Source organism: Poromitra crassiceps, assembly GCF_964638095.1.
Source record: "Poromitra crassiceps genome assembly, chromosome: 9".
Classification (NCBI taxonomy): Eukaryota; Metazoa; Chordata; class Actinopteri; order Beryciformes; family Melamphaidae; genus Poromitra; species Poromitra crassiceps.
The window spans coordinates 46,918,869-46,946,368 of record NC_139630.1 but is presented as its reverse complement, the minus strand read 5'-3'; the positions used below and the strand labels follow the sequence as shown (position 1 = coordinate 46,946,368).

The following is a 27,500-nucleotide window of genomic DNA, read 5'->3' as shown; positions in this document are numbered from 1 at the left end:
TTATTAAACACTGAGCTTAAATGTTCCATCTAAATTTGACCGCATTTACCACATCCAACTGAATATATAGCATATTCTGTTTTATTTAAAGACCCCCGAAAGTAAAAAAAAAAACCTGCAGTTGGATGTTTTGCGCTTCACTGTGCAGAATGATGTCTCAACAGAAGGCAGTTTTCACATTCGTCTGTAAAGGTTTCTCTGTGCTCATTGAAAATACAATGTTTAGGGGGAGGGGCCTATGAACATGATTTGCAACATCACAACTAATTTGGAAGCCAATCCCTGTCCAATATTCAACTTAAGTGCACATACACTGAGAATGGACAGTGAAGCAGGAAACGCCTTGTGTCCAGCAGGAACACTTTTCAGATTAAATATATTTACCTATTCATAGATTCTGGAATTTGTAATGAGGGAGAAGGGGTAGATGTCAGATAATTTAACTGTTTTGTGGGGAAAACCAAATCAGACACAACTTATTATTCAAAGTAGAGGCTTTCACATACATCTTAAAAGATGACGTTAGGGAGTCTTTAAGTCTTCACATTTGAACGTGTTTGCACATTGAAAGCTGTGTGCTTGTGTAGAAATGCTCAGTGATGTCACTGCCATCTGTGGTGTCGAGATCCAAACTGGTGCACGAGCCTTCTGGCCTCATCAATCCTACATGAGCACAGAGACGTCCACTTCATACGAGGAGACTATGAAAGACAGAATAAAGGAGTGGAGGGAATATATAGACGGAGAGCGGCAGCTGCAGGAAGAAGAAACAGAGTGAATACAGGATGAGAGAGACGAACGATGGCCTGTTATGATCAGCTTGTGATGGGTTTATGAGGCTTTACATGACAGAGAAGTGATGAAATCTTCCAGTGCACCACAAGACCATTCTGAAGAGTCTGAACCAGAAACCAACTGTGACATCGTGTCAAATTAACTATGAGTTTATGGAAGTGTGTCTGTGTGTGTGTGTGTGTGTGTGTGTGTGTGTGTGTGTGTGTGTGTGTGTGTGTGTGTGTGTGTGTGTGTGTTGTGTGTGTGTGTGTGTGTGTGTGTGTGTGTGTGTGTGTGTGTGTGTGTGCGCCTGCATGCTACCTGTATATTCTGGCAATGTTGGTGCAGATGTCCTGGTCATCGCGGTGATGACACAGCACCAGGCAGAGCTCTGATAGGACGGCGTGGGAGACGAAGAGGGGGCGGGAGTCCGGGTGGTCAGCAAGGTTCCTCAGGGTCACTGTCAGCTTCAGAGAGAGAGAGAGAGAGGGGGGGAGAACACGAGAGAGAGAGGGGGAGAGAGAGTGGGAGAGAGGAGTGGGAAGAACAATGTTGGGAGAGCTTGGGCCAATACCCTGCTACGGTGTCCCGGTTGCTCCACCCTGATCTTGGAAGCGTAACTTGTGGACTAGCACATGCTTCCTCCGATACATGTGCAGTCACCAGCTGCTTCTTTTTCACCTGACAGCGAGGGGTTTCACCGGCAGGACATAGCGCATGGGAGGATCGCGCTCTATTACCCCCCAGTTCGTCTCCCGCCCGAATAGGCGCCCTGACTGACCAGAGGAGGCGCTAGTGCAGCGACCAGGACACATGGAGGCCTGACCAAGCGGTAACACGGGGGCTCGAACCTGCGAACCTCGTGATGGTAGGCAGGGAATCTCCCGCTGCACTACCCCGACGCCCTCGAGTGCGTATTTTTAGGGCCGTGTTGCGTGTATCCCCATTGCTGTTGCTATTGTGTCCAGCACGCGATGTGGGCCATATGCTCATTAGGCCTGGCTGCTGGCCTGTACAGGACGCTATACGACAGAGGCAAAGGAAGCTATTCAGTGCGGCTATAAATCATTCTATCACAAGAGGGAAACGCTGATTTCAAACACGCGGCAGCACCAAAGACAAAGAACATTCTGGAGAGCCATGCCATGGTCCACTCCTTTCCCTTCCCCTAACAGCATAATGACATGTGGTAGATATCAAATCAAGTGCTAACTCAAGATGTTTGCGTGGGCCAACTTGTGTTGTTTAGCGGCAGTGATCTTGTGTAGAGCGAAGCAGGGCATGTTTGGCCTGGGCATAGCAGCTTTGTACCAGACAGAAACAATAACATTGTTGTCTTAATAGGAGGAAAATCCACAGCAAAGCTCAACAGCATAAGAATATTTCACATTTTGTTCCTTTTGATTGTTTTTGAATAAGTCCATGTTTTTTTATTACCCAAATAGCCAAACTGTTGAGGAAGTATGCAGTGAGTTTTTTTTGGCAGAAGTAGGTGCTTCAATTTTCCATCTGGTCTTCTGATGCACCACTGCGTTTTGTACCAGACACTGCTCCAAGATCAGCTCTGACCAACAGAAAAAAGCTTGTCAACATCTAAACCACATTTCAGCTCCAGAGTTTGAACCTTCACTTTCAATTCAATCGATTGAGCAAAATGACTCACTTCCAAATTCAAAGGTTGTCCTCCTGTCCAACCTATTCACTAGTAACGGATAATGAATGCTCTATCAGTTGCAAATAAAATGTGACTATTATTCACATTTTGAATGACCCCCAAAACCCTTTTCCCCCCTGTCATGTATGTGTTCCTGTCCCACCTGTACCAGGATGTGCCCTGCGATGGTGAAGTGGGCGTCTCCCTGCGCGGCCGGCGTGTGGAGCCTCTGGATGAGCTGCTGGGCTACACCTATACAGTTCTTGGCCAATAGGAGGCCGAGGAGCGCGCTGTTTCCAGACAGAAACTTCAGAGTGCCAACACAGTACAGCAGAGCCTCCCCAGACGCAGACACATCCTCACTGCTCAGCACACCCAGCAGACAGTCTGGACACGGAGGAAATCCACAAATACATCTTTGTTAGAGCATGGATCAGCCTTTAATAAGAATTGACCAAGAGGAAACGCACTTCACAAGATTTTCGCTGTTTGCTACAGAATTATATATTGTCTGTATTGCAAGGGAAGTGAAACTGATTCAGCGAAAAATATGATCCATTCTCATCCATTCTCTCATACAGTAGTGTTAACTCTCAGTAAGTCAGTTGGTGGGGAAATTAATTATTCCTCATTTTGCTGGGGGTCACTCCAGTGTGCGATCCCACTTTGGGAGCCACAGAGCTGGATTAAAGGAACAGTTCACTCCAAAATGAAAATTCCCTCATCTACTCACCCCCATGCCGATGGAAGGTCAGTTGAAGTTTTTTAGTCCACAAAACATTCCTGGAGCTTCACAGGGAAACAGAGTTACAGTACAGCAATCTCCTAAACAACTGTTGTGTATATGGTGACCAACTTTCAAATGTGAAAAAAAAACAACAAAACCAGTGAGGATTCAGGCTAAAAACATGGTGTAAATGACATCTTTTCAAGTCAACTTGACGTGTCGGGGCTTTCAAAGACTTGGATTACGCTGGACGAGCAGTATGGAGGCATTTTATGTCTTGTTTTCTCCCCTCGTCTTTTTTTAACGCTTGAAAGCTATCACCATAATACTTGAGTTGTTCAGGAGAATGCTGTAACTCTGTTTGCCTGGGAAGCTCCAGGAATGTTTTGTGCACTAAAAATATGTCACCCGACCTTCCATCGGCATGGAGGTAATGAGTAGATAATGAGTGAATTTTCATGTCTTGAAGCTGAGCTCAAACAGTGTTTAAAGGCTGCACCTATGATGGAGTTGTTCTGGAAGAGGATGTCGTTGCTTTCACTGCGGCTGATCTTGAAGATGAGCTTGCAGATGTTCAGCAGGTTGTTTCCACTGACACACAGCTGGAGAGCAAAGCACAAACACCAGTGATCCGACTGCCCTTGTGATCAGTTCTATTCAGCTGCAAACATCACATTCACGCTCACTCACACGCACGGCACACGCAGTACTCACGGCCAGGCAGAGGGTGGCGATGTGCAGGTTGAGCCGGGCAGAGTTGAGGTCGATGAGGCTGAAGAGCGTCCGGAGGATCCCTGACCGCCTCTTACAGCGTCGGCCGAGCATGTCCTGCTCTGCCAGGGCGCCGTGGAGCCTGTCACACAAATCACACAGGCCGTCCACAGAGGCCTCAGCTCCGCCTGGCAGCACAGGGAAGCACATTTTCAGGCTAACATGTCAGCCGTGCACAGAGAGAGAGAGAGAGAGAGAGAGAGAGAGAGAGCCAGTCCCCCGAAATATCAAAACACTATGTGGTTTGGGCCTGCTGCTACACCTATATCAGTGGTTCTCAAAGTGGGGTCCTTGAGGGGGTTCCAGGGGGTCCCCACCAAAAAGTGGGAGAAAAGTATTTCTAGTCTATAATTCCATCCATAAGTGACAGAATGTACGACTATTTTGGTCGTGGGTTTCATAAACCTGTAATAAAACATCTATAAGGAAAAATCGTATCAGATGGGGACCCTGGGACAAAATCTTATCAAATGGGGGTCCATGGTCTATTGGTAATTTGTGTCAGTTTAGGGGTCCTTGACATGAAAAAGTTTGAGAACCACTGATACACACACACACACACACACACACACACACACACACACACACACACACACACACACACACACACACACACACACACACACACACACACACACACACATATATATAATGCAGATGAGTAGTGCTTTGTGTGTGCTGTGAGGGTTCTACTCCATGGCATATTTTCATTCTCTGCATGAGAAACTTGAGGTTAAACTCTCACCATCAATAATACATTGGCCAGCAGCAAAATATCACTCGACGTGGGCTCCTCCCTTTTCTAAGAAACAGCTTCGAGTCTCAATGGTCAAATGCAGGGCAAGATTTCTGCAATGAGCAGCTCCAATCCTGACGCAGAGGAAGAGAGAGAGGGCGGAGCCTGACGCAGAGGAAGAGAAAGGGTGGAGTCTCTTCCTTGTTTTTGAGGTAAAATAAATGTTTTCCCTGCATAAATAACCGCTCTTGGCCGTGTCTAAAAACGGTTGGCCGCAGCCTCACACTCAACACGTCGCCGCAATTTCCCAGTGAATCTGAAAGGTGTTTTATGCATGAGCCAGAAGGCACTTGGTACAATAAATATTTAATATTTATCTTTCAAATGAATTTTCCATTAAATTTGTAGAGTGTTAAAATATTTACAACCATAGATTTCATTTCACGGCTGTCAGACTGCAGCTTCAGCCGAGGACAATTCTGTAGGGATGCCAAACATAACAGTGTTGTGTTTGCCTAACTTGGATGGTTGAAATGACAGTGCTTTTTTTTCACTTGGGAGAGTTCATGCATGACCGTCTGCCAACACACCAAAAAAAAAAAACGTTAATTTTTCCCAGCTTGTTGGCTGAAAATGAAATGAACTGAGGGAGCAGAAAAACTAGGCACTCATAAGAGAAGCTTGCTTCTAATAGAAAAACACAACAACAAAAACTCACTGTAACCGTGATATAGTGAAATATAAGTTTTGCAAGTGGGGGGACAGTTGCTTTGCATTCAACTGAATGGATCTGGACTGCACTTTCTGCATGAATGTGTCTAACGTGTTTTTTATTGGGGTCCCCTACCTGCAGCTAACACCCCTACCTGCAGCCATACACCCCAGCTCTTGGAGAAGAGGGGCGATTTTATTATTCCAGGCCAATGACTCTGTATCCACCTCCACGCTTGCAGTCCTGTCTCCATCTCCCAGCTCTGAAATGTGCAGAGAGAGACACAGTTACACAATCACCACCTCCAAACTCAGACATTGCTACACGAGCGCCGAACACGGTTCACAAGTTCACCATCTTAAAATAAAACAGCAGGAAGTTTGATGCCAGAATGAAAGGTCAACATCCACATCTACACTTCCTCTAATTTGTTGGTGTGCTGATTGTGCATGTGGGCAATGTGGGCATGTGTTTGTGTGTCATAAAGTGTCTTTTTGTGCACATGCACGCACGTGTGCAAGTGTGCACCTTTAAACTCGACATTTGCATATATCCCCCTGCACGGGGTGATGCAGGAAACTGTGGTTGCCCAAACCAACAGCTCTCTCAGCTCTATTGGCTGGCTGCTTCTCTTAGTGGGAATTAGGCCATGTTGCCATTAAATAAGAATTTGTTCCTAATGGCTTGCCTGGTTAAATAAAGGTAAAAAAAAAAGAAGATAAAAGGCTTCTTAGCAACAAAAACACCCCGAAAAAGTTTGACACCCAGCACGCTTGCACGGTTGTTTGTGTTGCAGATGACACTACATTCCTGGTCTCCAGCATTCCTACGCCCACTATATACATTTATGCTTATGGGTTACATTAAGGCAGGCTCGATTTGATCTCAATTTTCAATTAGATTTGAGAACAACAAAAGAAGGGAGTAGATTAGATGAGTTGCATAAGATAAAGTTACGGCTATATCCCGGTCTACATGCTGTTGAGAAGATTGCGTTTGTGTTAGAGATGCATTGTTTTGTTTTTGTCAAGTTGGCAGTAAAGGTTCATTTAGTATGTGTGGACTAACCTGTTCTGGGCCCGGCTCCCCTCTCTGTGGGCCTGACAGCTGAGTCAACATCAGGTTGCCTTATTCTACTGTAGGCACACAGAAACACAAAGACACAAAGAGGCTGAGTTACGTCAGTTTTTCTTTGGACACTGGTAAGCTGAGACAGCATTGACTTCTTTAGTTTGATTTCATTGACTTTTAGAGCTCAAACGCATTTCAGACAATGAAATGCACACAGCACAGTATGTTTAATTTGAGGGATGGAAAATAATAATTGAATCAATGCGGCCAAGAGCACGGTTCCATGCAAAGTTGCTGACTCCATGTTCTGTCAAGCAGAGTCCATTTCTGGACTACATGTGTATTTTCTTCAAGTGCCACTAGGTGTCCCTGTTGCAACAGAGGTTGAGACATGGGATGTGTGCCAGGTGTCGTTATCTCGGTGTATGCGTGCCTGCATGTGCGTGTGTGTGTGTGTGTGTGTGTGTGTGTGTGTGTGTGTGTGTGTGTGTCAGTCAGTGTGCATCACAAACTGCAATCTGCAACAGACAGGAACTAAGACCGTAGCTTTGTGGGCAGGCTGGTTAAGGCCGTTCATGCTTCGTCACTGTGTGAGCCGTCTCCACAGTCTTACCACCTCCCTGCAGCAACCGTAAAGCACTTCCAAAGACACGCCCCCTCTCATGCTGCTCTATGCGCTGTGTTTTTTCTATCTATCTTTTTCTATCTAAATTCTATCTAAATTAAATGTGTAAACTGTGGCTTGCCCTCTGCATGTCACTGTTAAGACACACCCCCTCTCATGCTGCTCTATGCGCTGTGGCTTGCCCTCTGCATGTCACTGTTAAGACACACCCCCTCTCATGCTGCTCTATGCGCTGTGGCTTGCCCTCTGCATGTCACTGTTAAGACACGCCCCCTCTCATGCTGCTCTATGCACTGTGGCTTGCCCTCTGCATGTCACTGTTAAGACACACCCCCTCTCATGCTGCTCTATGCGCTGTGGCTTGCCCTCTGCATGTCACTGTTAAGACACACCCCCTCTCATGCTGCTCTATGCGCTGTGGCTTGCCCTCTGCATGTCACTGTTAAGACACGCCCCCTCTCATGCTGCTCTATGCACTGTGGCTTGCCCTCTACATGTCACTGTTAAGACACGCCCCCTCTCATGCTGCTCTATGCGCTGTGGCTTGCCCTCTGCATGTCACTGTTAAGACACGCCCCCTCTCATGCTGCTCTATGCGCTGTGGCTTGTCCTCTGCATGTCACTGTTAAGACACGCCCCCTCTCATGCTGCTCTATGCGCTGTGGCTTGTCCTCTGCATGTCACTGTTAAGACACACCCCCTCTCATGCTGCTCTATGCGCTGTGGCGTGCCCTCTGCATGTCACTGTTAAGCCACGCCCCCTCTCATGCTGCTCTATGCGCTGTGGCTTGCCCTCTGCATGTCACTGTTAAGACACGCCCCCTCTCATGCTGCTCTATGCGCTGTGGCTTGCCCTCTACATGTCACTGTTAAGACACGCCCCCTCTCATGCTGCTCTATGCACTGTGGCTTGTCCTCTGCATGTCACTGTTAAGACACGCCCCCTCTCATGCTGCTCTATGCGCTGTGGCTTGCCCTCTGCATGTCACTGTTAAGCCACGCCCCCTCTCATGCTGCTCTATGCACCGTGGCTTGTCCTCTGCATGTCACTGTTAAGACACGCCCCCTCTCATGCTGCTCTATGCGCTGTGGCTTGCCCTCTGCATGTCACTGTTAAGCCACGCCCCCTCTCATGCTGCTCTATGCACTGTGGCTTGCCCTCTGCATGTCACTGTTAAGCCATGCCCCCTCTCATGCTGCTCTATGCACTGTGGCTTGCACTCTGCATGTCACTGTTAAGCCACGCCCCCTCTCATGCTGCTCTATGCACTGTGGCTTGCCCTCTGCATGTCACTGTTAAGACACGCCCCCTCTCATGCTGCTCTATGCGCTGTGGCTTGCCCTCTGCATGTCACTGTTAAGAAACGCCCCCTCTCATGCTGCTCTATGCGCTGTGGCTTGCCCTCTGCATGTCACTGTTAAGACACGCCCCCTCTCATGCTGCTCTATGCGCTGTGGCTTGCCCTCTGCATGTCACTGTTAAGCCACGCCCCTCTCATGCTGCTCTATGCGCTGTGGCTTGCCCTCTGCATGTCACTGTGAAGTGTCCACTGACACACGTCTACCGTAATTTCCGCACTATAAGCCGCACCGGAGTATAAGCCGCAGCAGCAAAATTGCCTGTTTGTTACATATATAAGCCGCACCGGACTGTAAGCCGCAGGTGTTTTAATGTTTTTTTTTTTTTTTTTTGTGTTTTAATGTTTAATTACCATATGTAAGGGTTCATGCACAGAGGGGATTGTCGGGAAAGAGATGGCTGTTTGAGGAAGCTCCCATTTATTAACATTTCAACAAAACAACATAACACAACACCACCTGTGTTTTTTTTTACAGTGCACACAGTGTCCGCGGTGTGGTGAAAAGAGGGCAAGAGAGGAAATTAAAACAGAAGTGGATTTATAGTTAGAAAGAGTGCTAAAAAAGAGAGAATTCCGGGTTTTTTCCCCGAAAAAATCCATAGATAAGCCGCACCGTTATATAAGCCGCAGGGCCAAAAAACGGGGAAAAAGCCGCGGCTTATAGTCCGAAATTTACGGTACATTTAATTCTATCTAAATTAAATTAACACTATGTATTACGTGTCTCATACTACTACAGTAATTACTATGTGACCAGCTGAGGAAATAATTGGTATACATAGCAAGTGAAGAAAAAACACACACACACACACACACACACACACACACACACACACACACACACACACACACACACACATACACACACACACACACACACATTGAATCATTCTACTCTTACATTACCGTGAGGTTTTGTTCACAAATCTCACATGAAAGAGAAAAAAAAACATTTTATTCTCACAATCTATAAACGCTTAATCACTCCTGATGAGGATTCAAGATGATCCTCAAGCAGTACTTTCAGAGGTTCTGCAATGACATTGGCCACAGACGGCTGACTTTGGGGACTCAAAGAATATGTTTGAGCTTTCACACTCAAATGAGCTTAATTTCATGCTCTTGCTAACAGGTATGGATGAGAAACTGGGCCCATATGCCAGAAAATGGCCTCATCTATTGTCAAAATGTACACAGTCTATCTCCTATTCATTCTCAGTGGAGCAGCTCCAGAAAGTGCTGTTTGACGACGTCCCAAGTTAGCAGCCTTGGCTCTTGTTTTAAGCTTTAAGGTGAGACTTATCAAATGCGCGCAAATCCTGGATAAACTAGCATTAACGTATGTGAACGTGTACCTCAGAGTGGAGAGTGGACTGTAACGGGTGTTTAGTGAGCGGTATCAGCTGGCACATGGGGCATGTAGTGCTGAATGTCAGAGAGGGGACTTTGGCTCTGTGTGATAGGATTAAGAGTCTGATTATAAGGCCTCTTTGTGTGGTAGTGCATTCTCTGAGACATGACCTCATCCCTGTCTTCAGCCTGGTCAGTGCACTGCAGTCACATGACCTCATCCCTGTCTTCAGCCTGGACAGTGCACTGCAGTCACATGACCTCATCCCTGTCTTCAGCCTGGACAGTGCAGCACTGCAGTCACATGACCTTATCCCTGTCTTCAGCCTGGTCAGTGCACTGCAGTCACATGACCTCATCCCTGTCTTCAGCCTGGACAGTGCACTGCAGTCACATGACCTTATCCCTGTCTTCAGCCTGGACAGTGCACTGCAGTCACATGACCTCATCCCTGTCTTCAGCCTGGACAGTGCACTGCAGTCACATGACCTCATCCCTGTCTTCAGCCTGGACAGTGCACTGCAGTCACATGACCTTATCCCTGTCTTCAGCCTGGACAGTGCACTGCAGTCACATGACCTCATCCCTGTCTTCAGCCTGGCCAGTGCACTGCAGTCACATGACCTCATCCCTGTCTTCAGCCTGGCCAGTGCACTGCAGTCACATGACCTTATCCCTGTCTTCAGCCTGGACAGTGCAGCACTGCAGTCACATGACCTCATCCCTGTCTTCAGCCTGGACAGTGCACTGCAGTCACATGACCTCATCCCTGTCTTTGGGCCTGGCCAGTGCAGCACTGCAGTCACATGACCTCATCATCCCAACACACGCTGCTGCCAGCCGTGCCCAGATGGGCACCCAAATCTAATACAGAGCCATTTGGAGCTCTAAAGCTCTGGCTTATTGGAGAAAAAGAAGCTAGTGGATGTCTAATCTCCCCTCTCTATATATCCCATGATCCAACTCATGGTATTAATCTACCATGCTGTCTGTTTGTCTGCTTATGCCTGTTCCACTTGCCGTTATTATTACACTTCTGGTGTGAGTGACTATCTGTGCTTTTCTCTGTCTCTCTCTAACCCCCCTTATATGTAGCTGTCCTAGCAGGGAGAACAGAAGTGGACAATCAGAAAGTTCTGTACGATTTGTCCTTCTAACATGTTCTTTGAACAAGGAGGATGAATTCTTCAGACGTATCCCCTTCCATCACACCATGAGCACAATTTGACCTATTGGGAGACCTTTGTCAGCAATAAGTTATACACGTGCGCTAACTTGGCTTCGCGAGGAAGGAGGTGAGGAGGTTTTGCTGCGGGCGATAGTCCAGGCTTCCTGTAAAAGTGTTTTATGGTCCGTCCTCCCTCCACAGCCCCGGCCGCCCCACCCAGTCGATAGGCGGACCACCCAGTCGAAAGGCGGATGGATTTTAACGACAGCGCCCGTTCCCCCCACGTCCAGAGTTATGCCCCTCGCGCTGACACACAGCTGATGAGGTCGGCAGAAAGAAGGCGAGCTTTAGCCCCTCTGCGCTGTGAAGGTGTAAAGGCTGCACATGATGGTGATGACAGATAGGGGGCGTTTCACTGGGAATGAGCTCGGCCAAGAGGTTGGATATGGCCAGGATGTACTGTATGGCCTGCATGATGTGAGGGTTTATATGCGGTCGAAGGTCTCAGCTGGAAGAGCTTGTCCTTGATCTATTTAGCTGTTTCCATGGAAAGCTGCATGTATCTAGAAGGTGCTGGCACTGGATTAAGTGAAAGACTGTTTTGAAAGACGTTATGTAGCTGTATAATTAAGTGCAATGAAAAAATATAATATAAAATATAATGATAACAGTCTTACTTTAATAGAATTCTCTATTACCATTTTCTCTCTCATTGGGCTCACCCGGGAGCAAGGCAAGCTCCTGCACTGGCTTAGACACATTTGCATTTAAACACATCCAAACACATTTTCTGGGCAAGAACCAGAATGAGTGAGAAAGCATAGAACAAGAGACAGTAGAATTGGACTTACTGAAGGAACGCCAAAGAGTGTGACCAAAAAAGACACAATTAAGCAGGCGGGGGGGGGGGGGGGGGGCATTAGCAAAAGGCAAGAATGAGACGTATAATTCAGCTGCATCCAGAACAGAAATGGCTGCCACAGCAACCTTTGTGTGTCAATAAATCTTCAGCTTATTGTGGTTCTGTCACGCTGGAGGACAAAACCAGGGAGCAGGACAGGGTGGGAGAGAGAAAGACAAACAGTACGAGTCAGAGACGGGGACAGAAAGCGTACCTTTCACTTGCTGTCCTGCGGGGGGCAGGTTTAGGGGGAGCAGTGGAGGCCTCAATGTGGTCTGGACTGCGGGGGGCAGGTTTGGGGGCAGCAGTGGGGGCCTCAGCGCGGTCTGGACTGGGGGGTCCACGGTCCTTTCCTTTAGCTGACTGCTGCTTGTGTTTCGGCTCTGCACTTAATCTGTCCTTCACTAAACACAGAGCAGAGCAGAGGATGTGGCAACAGGTTATTTACAGCTGTAAGATCCTCCACCTCTTACAGTGGATAAATACCTCAAGTGCCAATTTGTACACAATCGCCTCCCGCACACGCATCTGCGCACATATTCTGAATTCACTGAATGCTTTCGAACATCCTCATCATCCATTTTCTTGCTCTAAAAAGTGGGGCATTATTGCAAGCAGCAAAGGTTCAAGAAAGAGCACTCATTTTCTATTCAAAACAGCTGCAGTAAATTGCATTTTTCACCCAGGCCGACCACAGAGAATGTAAATCAGGTATAATGTCAGCCTGTGAATGCCTCTATTCATTTGCCTTTGAGAAGAGCTGCTCCAGCACTCCTGCTGCCTGCACAGTGATGCAGTGGGTTGAGTGAATGGTGTTTTTCTCCAGTTCCTCTTACCTGTTCAACTCTAATACATGCTGTCAATGAGCTCTTACTGTAGGCTACTGTAGCTATGAATAAGAGGTGTGAAAAAGGCAGACCTATTAATCGCACCTATCGTTTCCAGGCTCAGAGCCCAGCAGTCTTTTCATACATGTGTTACAGTATTAATGTAGCTCTGTGTCAACTCAGTTCACTTCTCTTCCCTCATTTGAATTAGGTCCTTTTTAATGTTGGCCAGTAAAGTAAAGTAACGCATCACTGTAGTCTGATTACTTTGCCAGTGACTAGTAATGTAAGGATTACAATTTCCAATTTATTACAGTTACTAATCAAAGTACGGTAACTGCATTACTTTCTCCAGAGCTGGCACAGAGATCGAACAAAGTGTGGAGATGGGTCTGGATAATGTGAGACTACTGCGTTGCCAGAACGCAATTAGCTTTTTGTCCCAAGTAGGCAAATAAATAACAATAATTGGAAATGATTAATTACATTACTTTACTTATTTTTTACACTTAATAATGTCATCTTTTCTCCCTTGATCCAGACTTTCAGCATCCCATTGTTCTTCCTCACCATCTGTGCTCTGCCGCTCTGCAGGGGGCGCTGTGGTGAGAGATCCGGTCCTGATGAGGCGCGCCCGTGCCCCTGACACCCCCCTCTTCGCTTCCAGCGGCTCGGTGGGGGGTTTGGGATGGGCCTCGACTGGATCTGCAGCATCGTAGGGCACTGGAAACTTTGGCTTCTGGTATCACACAAATGATTACACGATTACTCATTTCTTTATTCATCACATATAAACATTATAATCCTGTTTATTCTTTTTAAACTGATAAGCTCTCATCTTGATGATAAGAAACCCAAATACGATGCTTAGCTCGCATACTGAATGCATGTGTGTGCTCCTTATCCTTTTCCGTGTGTGGGTGGGTTCAGTGCTCACGGTAATAATCAAAATATTAGTAGGCAGACACATGTTACATATTGCACATTACATATTACATTGTGTCTTTTAGCAGACGCTTTTGTCCAAAGCGACTTACAATAATTGTGTCAACCAACTGTGCGTCACAGTCTTCATCAGCTTATGTGTGAGAGGACTTACATAGTCTAGAGGGGAGAGGCGAGTCCCTGAACCCGGCCTAGAGTCGGGAGCGTCAAAATGTTGAGCGTGAACACTGTGAGGAGGGAAACATCATTATTTCTACAGGTGACATCGCCGACATGTGACCCAAAACTGAGTTGAGAAGCCGATCATTCGAGGGTGATTGAAGTAGAGGCGCTGTCTGACCTGAAGGCAGATGGAGGTCTGTTGTCAGGGTTTGCGCGTGCAGAGCTCCCCCCAAACAGTTGCCTGTGTCCATCTCTGGGAGTGAACGGCCGGCGGGTGCCCAGGCTTCGTAGCGACTGTCTGGCTTCATTGACTATTTCTGCACTTGTTTTCCTCTGAGCGCTGCGCCTCGGGGCGAACGGGCCGGCCATCTCCCCTTTCCTCTCCATAGAGGCCATTTAGGCCTCTGTGACATTTGCCAAGACAGTCCACAAACGACTTCAGCGGTTTGATTCCATTACGTAGGTGGTCATGGAGGAGGGGGGGTTGTATCACTGATGGGAAAGAGTTGGAAGCATCACATAATGAGGATAGTGTCAGAACAGAAAATGGACAATGCATGTTGTTGAGTGTTTCTGAAGTTGACACTGTAGAACATTTTCAACCATGGCATTTTCCATCCATCAGCTACAGCGCCCACTGGATTCCAGAATGCACCAGCAACTACCACAATGTCACCACCCCTTTTTTTCTTAAAGACAATAACCTCTAAATCAGTGGTTCCCAAATGTTTTCATGTCAAGGCGCCCTAAACTAAGATAAGATTAGATTTCATGTCAAGGACCCCTAAACTAACATAACATAAGAGTTTGTCTCAGGGTCCCCCATCTGATAAGACTTTAGCTTTGTGACGACCCTCCCACTCTCCTGGAGCCTGGTGTCATCTGTTTTTATCAAACGTGAACATAATAAAAGATGAAAATAAATCCTCATCCCTTTTGCTGGGGACCCCCTGGAACCCCCTCAAGGACCCCTGGGGGTCCCCGGACACCACTTTGAGAACCACCGAGAGCTACACTTACATCTTGCTTGCCTTCAACACAAGATCTTTGTCAGAATCAATCTGGGGAGGGGGGTAGATATAATTTATATCTGCTGCAGTCAGTTGATGATACAGTAGAAAGAAAGGTTTCCAGCCATCAGCCAAATTTGACCAGCATTCAGCTGATGGCTGCGTTTCAACCCTATAACTGCAAGCATGTACCCAGTAGTTTTCCTGTAAAGTCCCTGAAATCCGATAACTGCTTCAGTTTGTTTACTAATAACATCATGTCCGCTTTAAATGCAATTGAGCAATTCAATTCAAATGAGCTGAAGTGAAAACAGCCACGGTCTGCTTCACTGAGCTGGTTTTGCTTGTGTGAGCACGCAAGTCCCTCTGCGCGTTCACGCTCCTCCGTCTCCATGGCGACCAAGTGCCGCCGCTGTGGAAGCAGTTTTCACAACAAACCATGCCCAAGAAACAAAATAACAACCTACTAGCATGGAAGAATGTATGCTAAAACTGTTTTCATCTTCATTTACCAGAGTTAGCTCAAGTGAAGATGCAACAACAGCCGTTCTGTAGGGAGTTCCCAACCAGACGGAAAAGTAGAGAGAAAACCGAAGGCATCAGTTTTGAATGAATGAATATCTGAATTAATGAATGAACGTGAAAATAAAACTTACCGTTAACTATAATCCACGTGGTTAAACCTCGGCCCAGATAAATGTAGATCCAAATGTAGCGTTAAAACTCAACTTCCACAGACAAAAAGGAAAAGTCATGATCAAATTTGTCGAAAGGTGACTCTATTTGACAGGCAGGGAGACCTAGCGGTTAGCAGGTTAGCACAGTGACACGTGCACGAGCTTCACTAAATGGATGTCGCGCGCCTCGGTTACGAGCCATGTCGAAAGTGTTGATGCAGTTGCAAAACTCCACATTAGGGACTAGTAGGCTACTACGGACAGCTCCCTGGGGAAATTGTTGCTACAGTAAGTTAATTAATTCCGATTAATTTTCGATTTCTCATTCTCGTTTGAGGTTTGTAGTTCATTGCCCTGATAAAGATAATTGATAATTGGTGGCAATTGGCAATGTGATTTGGGCGAATGATTGTTGCTAAACAAATTAATATGAATGCTAGATTTCTATTTCCCCCTCTCTCACTGGCTTTTCCTGTTAATGGTCGTGGACATAGGCTGCTACATTGTTTAAAATGTAATTAATCAATTAGAAATATAAACCCTGAACAACTCAGCAGGAACAGCAGCCGCCCCAACAGGTGATGCAGGGAGGAGCAGGCCAGGGTCTCCATGTAGAAAGTGGAGAGGTAAGAATTATCTTATAAAAAGAATGTGAGTGCAGTGTCTGTCTGTCTGTCTGTCTGTCTGTTTGTCCGTTTGTCTGTTGTGTGTGTGTGTGTGTGTGTGTGTGTGTGTGTGTGTGTGTGTGTGTGTGTGTGTGTGTGTGTGTGTGTGTGTGTGTGTGTGTGTGTGTGTGTGTGTGTGTGTGTGTGTGAGAGAGAGAGAGAGAGAGTTTGCAGAATTACAAAGACACCTGTGTAGATATGACATCAGAGAGAAAGGAGTGTGAGAGAGAGAGATACAACAAAGAAATATCATGTACATTTTCCTCTCAGGTCAGTAAAATCTCTCAAGCTGCCTGCCTCTCTTCTCTCTGACACAGTGCAACACATTCTCACTCCCAAATGCAATCTGATACAGAGAAATAATACAGTGACTAAAGGATGAGCACAGTCTACATTTGGATTTTATTGAAAGTTACAAAGCTATTTACCACATAAATATCCAGTCATGTTATGTAATTCAAGGAAAGAAACTTTTTGAGTCAATTAATAGTATGATGAGCTACTGCAATATGAAAAATGTATATTCCATCAAATAAATTTTTCACAAAACTTTAATTTCAGTTTTTCCAAATAACTTTATGACACTAACCTTGCATCAGCATTTGTCCACCATTTTGTACTTACAGAAAGTATGACGTAAAAAAAAAAGTGGACACAAAATGGCGGCGGACTTATGCTGTGTTTCGCTCGCTAATTGCTATCCTCTGCAAGTTAGTCTTTGATGCAACATTCCTGCTCCGGTTGCACCATGAAAATCCAATCGCCGTACAATAGAAAAGACTTCCAGCTTTGAGCTCCTCTGTGCAGCTCTGCTCTCTTCGACAGCTTTGCGTACTGTACTGTACTGTACTGTACTGTACTGTACTGTACTGTACTCCAACTCAAGCGTCAATGCAGACAAGGAGTAGCATTTTAGCAGTATTCACACATAAAGTCAGGGTTGAGAATGAGTACATGATGCAAAAGTTCATTCATTCAACTCACGCTTCACGCTGGGTCTCTGTAACCCTCTCAAGATGGGCCAACCACTTTCAACACCAATCAGGTCTGTCTGGATTTGCACACTCGTCCACTCGTAAACCTTTCCCCCCTGGCTTTTTATTTTTCACACTGTGAAATATACATCTGAACAATCTTGTGAGTCTCGACGGATTTAAATAGCCTTACATGCTTCGGTCTCTTGGATACAGTTAACCTGATTGGCCAAAAGTGTATGCCGGGCATGCCCAATCAGAGGGCATCACCATGGTGCTCAGCAGCCAATGGGAGGAGGGAGATGGTCTCTGTGATTTCATTGTCACTAAGGGAGGGGGAAACGTACTGCCAGGACAGTTGGCACTAACATGCTAAGCAGTGGAAGCTGTTGCGGTGACAGTGTATAATGTTTGAGATAACCTGTGGAGCCAGATGGAGAGAGCAGTCGAGGAGAGAGAAGCACAGAGGCTGCTCTCCCCAGCAGCTACACACTCCTGTGCACCAGCACACACTCACACACACACACACTCTCACACACACAGACACACACACACACATACACACCGACCCACGTCACCGCTATCAGTGCTGCTCGCGTCACAGGGATGAATGGGTTGATTTGTGAAAGCCATCGTCCTCCTTGAAGGTGGTGCGTCTCCGTGGCAACCCAGCTCCATCTCTGGCCAGGAGCTTAAAGTGAAAGAGAGCGATCAGCTGACATGGAGGTTGGAGGCTTCTCTCTCTCCTCAATCCATCCATTCAGACCCGGTTTGACCCCTAACAGAACACTGTCTCCCCTGATCCTTCCTTCCTGCATTTCTTTCTTTCATCTATGCATTTGTGCTTCCCTCTTCATTTATGTATTTTAAACAATTGCCTGCATTTATCATGAGACTGATGTATAATCCAAAACAATACTAGCGGATACGCGTCCCTGTGTGACTGGCCATTTTAGTCAGGCCTCGCTCACAGAGTTGGCATGCAGCCTCTCCTCTCTCTCCCCCAGAGGGGTTTCATAGTCCGCTTCACTGATTACCACTCAGCTCACCTGTGTGCTGCTCCGGACTGGAGCTCTCCATGGTGCTGAACCCGTGTTGAGGCATTTTGGCCACTAATTAGCCATTTTTGCCCATTTTAGTCGGCCCTAATTACCTTATTAAAAAATCCGAGCTCCGTTAGGTCACCAGCAGGGGTGCTCTTTACACTTCCTGAAAGATTCAGCCCAATCATGTCGGCAAATGGAGGATATCTCGTTTTGAGGTGAAAATATTCACTTGTAAACTGCTGATTGGTGTAAGGCTGGTTTAGTCATGCAGCAGCAGTAGCATGCGGTCCTAATGTGTCAGAGGTCATTCAGTCTCCTTAGTCCTTCCTTTTTAGCCTATCCCTGACTCCTCAGAGACATATCATCCTTTCCAGCAGCGCGATAAGAAACCTTCTGAATAAGGCAAAAGTTTTTGTGTGTCAGCGGGTCGATGTTACAACATAAGAGAGATTAGCTTTCCTCTGACTCAACAGCTTGCTTGCTTATGACGGACGCTGCGCTGGCGCGCCGACGCAAAAATCTAACTTGATGCCCACAACTTTTCCAGACTGGAAAGTCTGTAACACACTACAGAATCAGCTTTTGCACTTGATAGTCAGGGGAAAAAAATCCAACATTCATTGGCTTCTTCAAAGAAAACTCAAGTTCAAGTTTGTTATGAGAGACATCTCATATGGGACGGACCGAGCAGAAGAGTGTGTGCGCTGCAGATTTTCAAGAGATAAAAAGAAGCTACTGTAACTTCTCTTACTTGAGAGCAGAAGCACTTTTTTCACTTGATCAGCGCTGACTGTCAGAATTTCTTCTTCTTTTAAGAAAAAGAGAAAAAGAGAATCACTTAATCTCAGACACATACAAAAAATAGTCCATTGGTGTCTATACAGTCTTTTCCCCCCCAGTCTATAATAGAGTTGATTGTTTCACACCCCACGCTGCACACTCGTGTCATGAGGTGCTAACAGCTTTCCACACTGTTGAATTAGCTGCAGAGGCGATCATCAAGCCAGAGAGGAGCGAGAGTGAACTGACACGCCACACAGACATTCAAATACAGGAGACACACTAGACTGTCTGCCACCCTCTCACACACACACACACACACACACACACACGCACACACACACACACACACACACACACACACACACACACACACACACACACACGCACGCACACACACACACACACACACACGCACGCATGCACACGCACACACACACACACACACACACACACACACACACACACACACACACAGACACACACACACACACACACACACACACACACACACCACCATACAGTACAGCAGCACACAGACATTCAAATACAGCAGACACACTAGACTGTCTGCCACCCTCTTATCAATCATCTCTGTCTCTGTGTGCATGGAAAATAACAATATCTCACACGCACGCACTCATATTACAGCCTCACACACCACCATACAAGGACACACACACACACACACACACGCACACGCACACGCACACGCACACGCACACACACACACACACACACACACACACACACACACACACACACACACACACACAGGACACCAGGAGGCACCACAAAGTCAAATGGCAGCATCATGATTTGAGTGGATGTGATGTGCAGCTGTTTTGAACAGAAACACGCTGCACCGGCCACACACACATTTCAAATGCTTTATATTAAGGTACATGTATTCACCATCAACTAGTTCATGCTTATTAGTAGCATATTGGCTGTTTATTAGTCATTATAAAGCACTTATTCATGCCTGATTCTGCATGACCATATTCTACAACTACATGTACAACCTCCTAATTACTGCTTATTGATAGCTAGTAAATAAGGAAGTTGTTGTATGTACATGAATTACCATCTTAATATGCTTTGCTCAGTATGGGCCTTATAAGGTGGTATAGTACCACTCAAGCATATTAAGGTTGTAATTTGTGTACAACAACTTGCTTACTTAATATAAGCAGTGCTTCAGTTTGTTTGCTCTGAATTATTTTCCGCTACGGAGTGGACACATGTGTTTTTGTTGCCAAGGAAAGGTGGGGAGAGAGAGGGGATGAGATGCGACAACGGGTCAGGTTCGAACCCGGGTCGGCCACGCGAAGGACCAAGCCTGTGTGGTACGCACTCTACCAGGTGAGCCACCGGGGCACCCCACACTTTTTCTTTTACTGACCGTGGCTACACGTTTGACAAATAAAGGCCGGTCTCCATTAGAAGCTGGATGCCATTTTCGGCTTTCATCCTTTCCAAGGCGGGCTACCGCTATTCTGATACGTAGTTCATTCATTCATTTAATTTGCCCTGTAGGGAAGTCAATGTTAACCGCTGTTGTGTCCACCTCTGTGTCTGGCGGAGATCTGTACACTACCAAGCGCACTTTTCTACTTACATTTAGTTTTTGTTTTTGTTTTTTGAGACAGCCAGGTATTAATCAATTTAAATAAACTATTCCTCCAGTTTCTGCACATTTGCATCCATATTAAAATATATATAAGGGTTATATTGAGGGGTAAAACAAATCATATGGATAATCTATGAAATAAATAATCATATTTGGAGGAAGTGGCTTGTGTTTCCCTCATATTCCCATCAGCCACACAGATTCCAGTGAGGCGTAGCATCTCATTGTGGATGCTAATGAAAAGGCCAGGGACTCAGTCTATCTTGATGGAGCTTATGGCTGCTCCTATAAATAGATGTGTGTGTGTGTGTGTGTGTGTGTGTGTGTGTGTGTGTGTGTGTGTGTGTGTGTGTGTGTGTGTGTGTGTGTGTGTGTGTGTGTGTGTGTGTGTGTGTGTGTGTGTGTGGATGCTGACCTGTCTGTGTGTTCACCATGTTCCTCCCCTGCAACGGCCCTCACGGGACTTTTCACCAGGGCCATCTGATCACACACCACACATACACACACACACACACACACACACACACACACACACACACACACACACACACACACACACACACACACACACACACACACACACACACCACACACACTGCTAAAAATGCTAATACAGAGTAATGAAATGCCAAGTGCAGGCTAATTTGGACCATAAACCTGCTCTGTCCTCACGTGTTTAGGCCTGAAAAGAAACCAGATTCAGTTTAAAGGCAGCATGGAGCGCTCGCACACTTAGCTCTCAAGGCACTGGTGCCTGCCGTGCTCTGTTCCTGTTCCTGTTCCTTTTCAGGCTTTTGTGTGCGAAGCGAAGCAAGGTCACTAGAATAGCTATTCGGGTGCATGTGTGTTTGTGTCAGGCACGCGTGTCTGTGTGTGTGTGTGTGTGTGTGTGTGTGTGTGTGTGTGTGTGTGTGTGTGTGGGTGGGTGTGTGTGGGGGGGCAGGAAATAAGAAATAAGAAAACATCTTTAGAATAGCTTGACATCTTTTGGGTACCAAAGGAAAGTTTACTTGAATTTGTAAAGGTGGTTTGGTGAAGAAGAGGATGGAATCCATCATTATAAAACCACAGAAGGGTTAGAACAGCCAGGTGATGACAAGCTCACAATGCATTCTGGTGTATTTCATTAGTGAGCAGGCTTGTTCACTAGATACTTTCAGAAAGTGACTATCTTTCCTACCCTAGTAGTTAAAGAGCTGTTGCTCATCTGTGCTACACAACCTGTAGCTGGATCATGCCTCTGGGACAAAAGGTTCAGATCTACTCTTGGTATGTTGGCTTGTTTTGTGACACATTCGTTCTGATCAATTTCAGCTTGATTGTCAGACACTGGCTTTAGAGAGGCTACAGCCTCTGAAAGACAGTCATGTCAGCCAGGGACGCCGGCGTCCTCAAGGAGTAGATGATTTTCTTTTTTCATGCACACATCCGCGACCCAACTTAAAACATCCCCGCGACACACTCTTGGGTCGCGACACACTCTTGGGTCGCGACACACTCTTGGGTCGCGACACACTCTTGGGTCGCGACACACTCTTGGGTCGCGACACACTCTTGGGTCGCGACCCACCAGTTGAGAATCACTGGCCTAGACTAGAGCATGATGGAAGTTAAGGTGTGGTCGTGGGTGGTGGAGGGCGTATACTGTATAGATTTGCCTTTGGAGAGCGGGGTTCCAGACCCAGCATAGCGGTCTTTTATAGTAACAATGTACTGTGTTAACCGCTCCACATGAGCCATACCTTCTTGTCTTACCATCTCCCCTCCCCCAGACTCCTTTGTTCCATTGTCAGACCATCCATCCCTCACAGGCCATATCTACCACAGAGATACCACACCGTCACTACTGGCCTTCAGCTACCACAACAATGCTCTCTCTCCCTCTCTCTCTCTCTCTCTCTCTCTCTCTCTCTCTCTCTCTCTCTCTCTCTCTCTCTCTCTCTCTCTCTCCCTCCATCTCTCTCTCTCTCTCTCTCTCTCTCTCGTGCCCTATCTCTCTCTCTTTCTATAATCCTGTCATGATCTCCCCATGATTAATGGTGATGGGCTTTTCTGTTCCCTCACTCACTTGCGGCTCTGAACGCACACACACACACATGCACGCGCACGCGCGCGCACACACACACACACACACACACACACACACACACACACACACACACACACACACACGTGCGCGCGCGCACACGTGCAAACACACTCAAGAGTCAATTAAGATTCCCTCAGCAGTACACATGACCTCATCAACATTCATACATAAATACACACACACCCGCACGCACACGCACACACACACACACACACACACACACACACACACACACACACACACACACACACACACGAAGCATGGTGGTTGCGTGTGCATGTGCAGTCCTCCATGGTTCCTTCTCATGCTAGAATATGACGGTTCATGGACACGCGCACACACTCACACACACACACACACACACACACACACACTCACACACACGCACACGCACACGCACACGCACACGCACTCGCACACGCACACGCACACGCACACGCACACACACACACACACACACACACACACACACACACACACACACACACACACACATATGTAACACAGATGAGCAAGAGGCATTTGAGTGAAGGACAGAAAGATTAGTCACTCTGTCACACAAGCGTAAACACACCAACACATGTGCTTGCGGACACACATTCCAACCCAGCCACCAGAATAAAACATTGTTTTACGTGTCTGAAAAGCAGGGATATGTGTCTGAAAAGCAGGGACATGTAGAATATCAACCTAAATATTAACCCACTGATACCTGATGCAGCATTTGTGTGTGTATCCCTTTAAGACCGCGAACCGCGTCACGCGGTCTTAAAGGGATACACACACAAATGAGGGATATACACGCAAATGCTGCATCAGGTATCAATGGGTTAAGTCAAACAACTTGGTTAAGGTTAGGGTTATGGATTGGGTTAGGTCAGGCATGTCCAAAGTCCGGCCCGGCGGCCAGATGTGGCCCATTGACCGATCTTAAGTGGCCCTCGTCCTGTCTCTCAAAATAGACTATATGTGGCCCCTCCACACAGTATCGGTTAATCAAGCAAGTTCACTTTGTGTTTTCCCCCCCGTTCACCTAACGATGACAGCACTATCAAACGGTTTGTGGACAAGCACCAAGTAGGAACAACACAGGCAGAACTGTTTTCAGATGGTAAACAAAATCCTTAGAGTATAATTGAATTGTATGTGATTTCTATTTTGATAACCCATATGATGCAAGAAGCAGCTGGTCGTAATTTCACATGATCTAATCTGGCCTCCATTCAAAAAAGTTTGGACAGCGCTGGGTTAGGCTTAAATTGCAAAAACATTCAAAGTGACTTAGGGTTGAAATGTAGACGTAGTTTGGAAACACTGTGACCATGACTGGGACTTGAACCCAAACCTCCGGTATGAAAGGCAGGTGTTTACACCCTTCATCCACCCCGGCCTCACCACCCTTCTCTATTTTACACCACGCTCTTTCAATAGCAGACTCTCTCAGCTCACTTATGCTCCATTTTCGTCCGAAAATAAATGTGTCCGTTTCAAACTGCCCACATACTTCCATGCGTCTTTAAAGTTGGTATAATGATAAAGCAATAATCCACTAGTGGGTAGTAGAGAGTCAGATGTCTGAGTGTGTGTGGTACTGCTCCATTTCATCCGTACGTATCCGTATCCGTGAGCTTTCAGAAAACGTGCAGAATTTCGCACGAAATGAACGCAGAGTACGGACAGAAGGCTTCGTCCGTATGCGTTTCCGTGTTTAACATTGAGTATAATTGGGCCTTATGACATGTATAACATTAATATTCACGTATCTAGAAACGTGATATGCAACGTATTTTGGTTCAGAAATGTTCTTAAACTACATATCTGGGCGCGCACACACACACACACACACACACACACACACACACACACACACACACACACACACACACACACACACACACACACTATTAGAGCAGAGGGACAAACAAGAGATGCAAGCCGCAGATGAAAAGAGACAGAAGACACATGAAAGAGTCACGGGAGCTCATGTCTCACAGCATGCTCTCCTCCACATTTCACCAAACTGATTGTCCCCAGGTGGCTGCAGTGTCTCACGTGTGGACACGGCCCCTCCGTACAGTTGTTATGAACGGTGAAATTAGCTATAGAAACCAAAACCCTTCTTTGAACTAGGCTGTAAACATGTGTATTTCAGCTGTAAAGTCAGGCATTTTAACATGGGGGTGAATTGGGAATGACTCCCTTTTGTAGCCAGCCTCAAGTGGCCACTTGAGGAACTGCTGTTTTTGTGGTACTTCCGTGTTGGCTTCATTTTTTCAGGTTGGGGCTTGGGTTTTTTACAGTAGAAATGGTACAGTGGTGTATATGGCATATCAGCGTGAGCCATGCTGGTACTGTAATGGTACATTCCCATTCAATTGATCCATTTGGACATTTCTGGAAAGTTTTGGAAATGTAATCGTACATTTGAACGGGGATGTGATTTATAGTGGACAGGATGCTGACTTCACCTCCCTATAGACACATTCTCTATGCTAGATTAGCTCCTCTTTGTCTCGCCAGCTAACGCACCATCCTCACCACAGGACGGACGGAGAGGGGGAGAGAGAGGGGGGAGGAGAGAGAGAGGGGGGAGGGGAGAGAGAGGGGGAGGGGAGGGGGAGAGAGGGAGTAATGAAGCTATGTATGTGCTTTCCCTGGTGGCTTTAATGGTGAGTGCAGTGCAGACTATAATTCACTCCAGAGCACACGCAAGCAAACACAATGAACGCACACTCATATACACACACTCATACACACACCCATACACACTTATACTATACGCACCCATACACACTTACACTGACACACACATGCACGCTCACACACACACAGACGCCCAGAGCAAAAGCCTTTTTGCTTTCTTTGTGTGTCCTCTACCCTCCATTTAGGCCAATGGAGGAGAGATATATGGATATGTGGAGCGCGGTGACCTTGACATTCTGTGTGTGTGTGTGTGTGTGTGTGTGTGTGTGTGTGTGCGTGTGCGTGTGCGTGCCTGTGCTGACTATGCAACAAAACACTGTTTACTACTTACCCATGATAGTTTTCATTCTACAAACACTCTACCAATACATCCATTTAAGAAGACAAATATGACACAATTAGCAGCATTGGTTAGAATATTTAAAGGCGCTGGCTATAGCCTATGTGATTTTGGAGAAACATTGAGTCAACACGGTTCTTATTTTCCCAGGTCGTCAAATACTGACATTTTGGGTTGGTGGATGGATGGTCCAGCGCACCAACCCAAAATATTATTTGACGACCTGGGAAAATGAAAACTGTGGTGACTCAATCTTTCTCCAAAATCACATGTAGTGCCTTTAAATATGTGCAATTATGTTTCTAAATAAATCAACCGAACTCAATAGCCTCAACAGTGAAAAAATATTTACTTTAATACCATTTTGCCAGAATAGCTGGGTGATGGTCTATATAGCTGCTAATATTTGCATCGCCTTCCTTTTTATTTTCTTTGTGGTGTTTTGCTGCTTCTCTATCTTCTTTGTCACACTGTTCATACCTCACCTCTCTCTCCATCTATCTCCCCCCCATCTCTGTCTCTGGGGTGCAGTAAGTCATGAGGTTCATGAGGAGGATATCGATAGCGGTGTGTGTGTGTGTGTTTGTGTGTGTGTGTGTGTGTGTGTGTGTGTGTGGTGTGTGTGTGTGTGTGTGTGTGTGTGTGTGTGTGTGTGTGGTGGACACAGGCTGACAAATGAAGAGGACAAGCAGTGTGTTAAATCGCCGCTGTACATACAGTATGTACCGGCCCAACACGGGGTCAAGCCAGGGTTACTTATTAATCTGGAGTAATGAACACACACACACACACACACACACACACACACACACACACACACACACACACACACACACACACACACACACACACACACACACACACACACACACACACACACACACACACACAAGCTGACAGACAGACAGACACACACACACACACACACACACACACACACACACACACACACAGCACAAATAAATACACACTTTCAATTAGGTTGAAAGGTTAGGGTTTGGGCGATATGGACAAAAAAATCATATCTGTATTTTCTTTTGGCTGAATGGAGATACAGAATATATATCTTACCATTTTTTACAAAGGTGGGTAAATGTTGTAAGTCAAAGCCACATGTGAGATCACAAGCACTTTTATTAAAACAAGCCGTGATCAAATCTCTCGATATCCATAATGTGACAATATTGTAGGGATGATGGTATGACGGGATGACTATTATGCTTTCACAAAATATTAATGATATAATATATAATTATATTTTTGAATAATCATCAGTAATGTGGATATAATAATAATGACTAAGTGGGTGAAGGCAAATAATAGAACAGAACAGTATTTATGTTCAGAAAATGGCATTTACTGACTGTCATGCAGCCTTTAAAACCAGGAAAAGACAACACTTATGCCATAACGTTATCATGACATTATGATATTGAAAATCTAAGGCGATATCTAGTCTCATATCATGATATTGATATAATATCAATATGCAGTATTACATACATTTCCCAACATAAAAAAGTGGTATAGAATGGTAATTTGCACCCTGTGACCCTGTGTTAACACATTTAATGCAAGGCAAGTGCCTGTGCTAGACGGACAGTGTAATGTCATGTAGGTGGTGGCTAGATGGACACATGCTGCCTGCAGTGGCAGTTGCATGTCATGTAGGTGGTAGCTAGACAGACACATGCCGCCTGCAGTGGCAGTTGCATGTTATGTAGGTGGTAGCTAGACGGACACATGCCGCCTGCAGTGGCAGTTGCATGTCATGTAGGTGGTAGCTAGACGGACACATG

General features: G+C 46.1%; 1 protein-coding gene across 1 annotated transcript in view; it reads right to left on the bottom strand.

Annotated features, from left to right (window-relative positions):
* The window catches only part of armc2 (armadillo repeat containing 2), a gene marked incomplete at both ends in the record, with an annotated part of 24,441 nt that extends 10,261 nt beyond the window's left edge, over positions 1-14,180 (bottom strand). The window contains 10 exons of the mRNA XM_083643016.1: positions 1,096-1,241; positions 2,592-2,815; positions 3,655-3,757; positions 3,870-4,054; positions 5,529-5,636; positions 6,443-6,510; positions 12,065-12,254; positions 13,248-13,416; positions 13,777-13,849; positions 13,963-14,180. Of these exons, the coding sequence (XP_083499142.1) occupies positions 1,096-1,241; positions 2,592-2,815; positions 3,655-3,757; positions 3,870-4,054; positions 5,529-5,636; positions 6,443-6,510; positions 12,065-12,254; positions 13,248-13,416; positions 13,777-13,849; positions 13,963-14,180 (1,484 nt within the window). The remainder of the gene's footprint in view (positions 1-1,095; positions 1,242-2,591; positions 2,816-3,654; positions 3,758-3,869; positions 4,055-5,528; positions 5,637-6,442; positions 6,511-12,064; positions 12,255-13,247; positions 13,417-13,776; positions 13,850-13,962) is intronic.
* Positions 14,181-27,500: the final 13,320 nt, after the last annotated feature.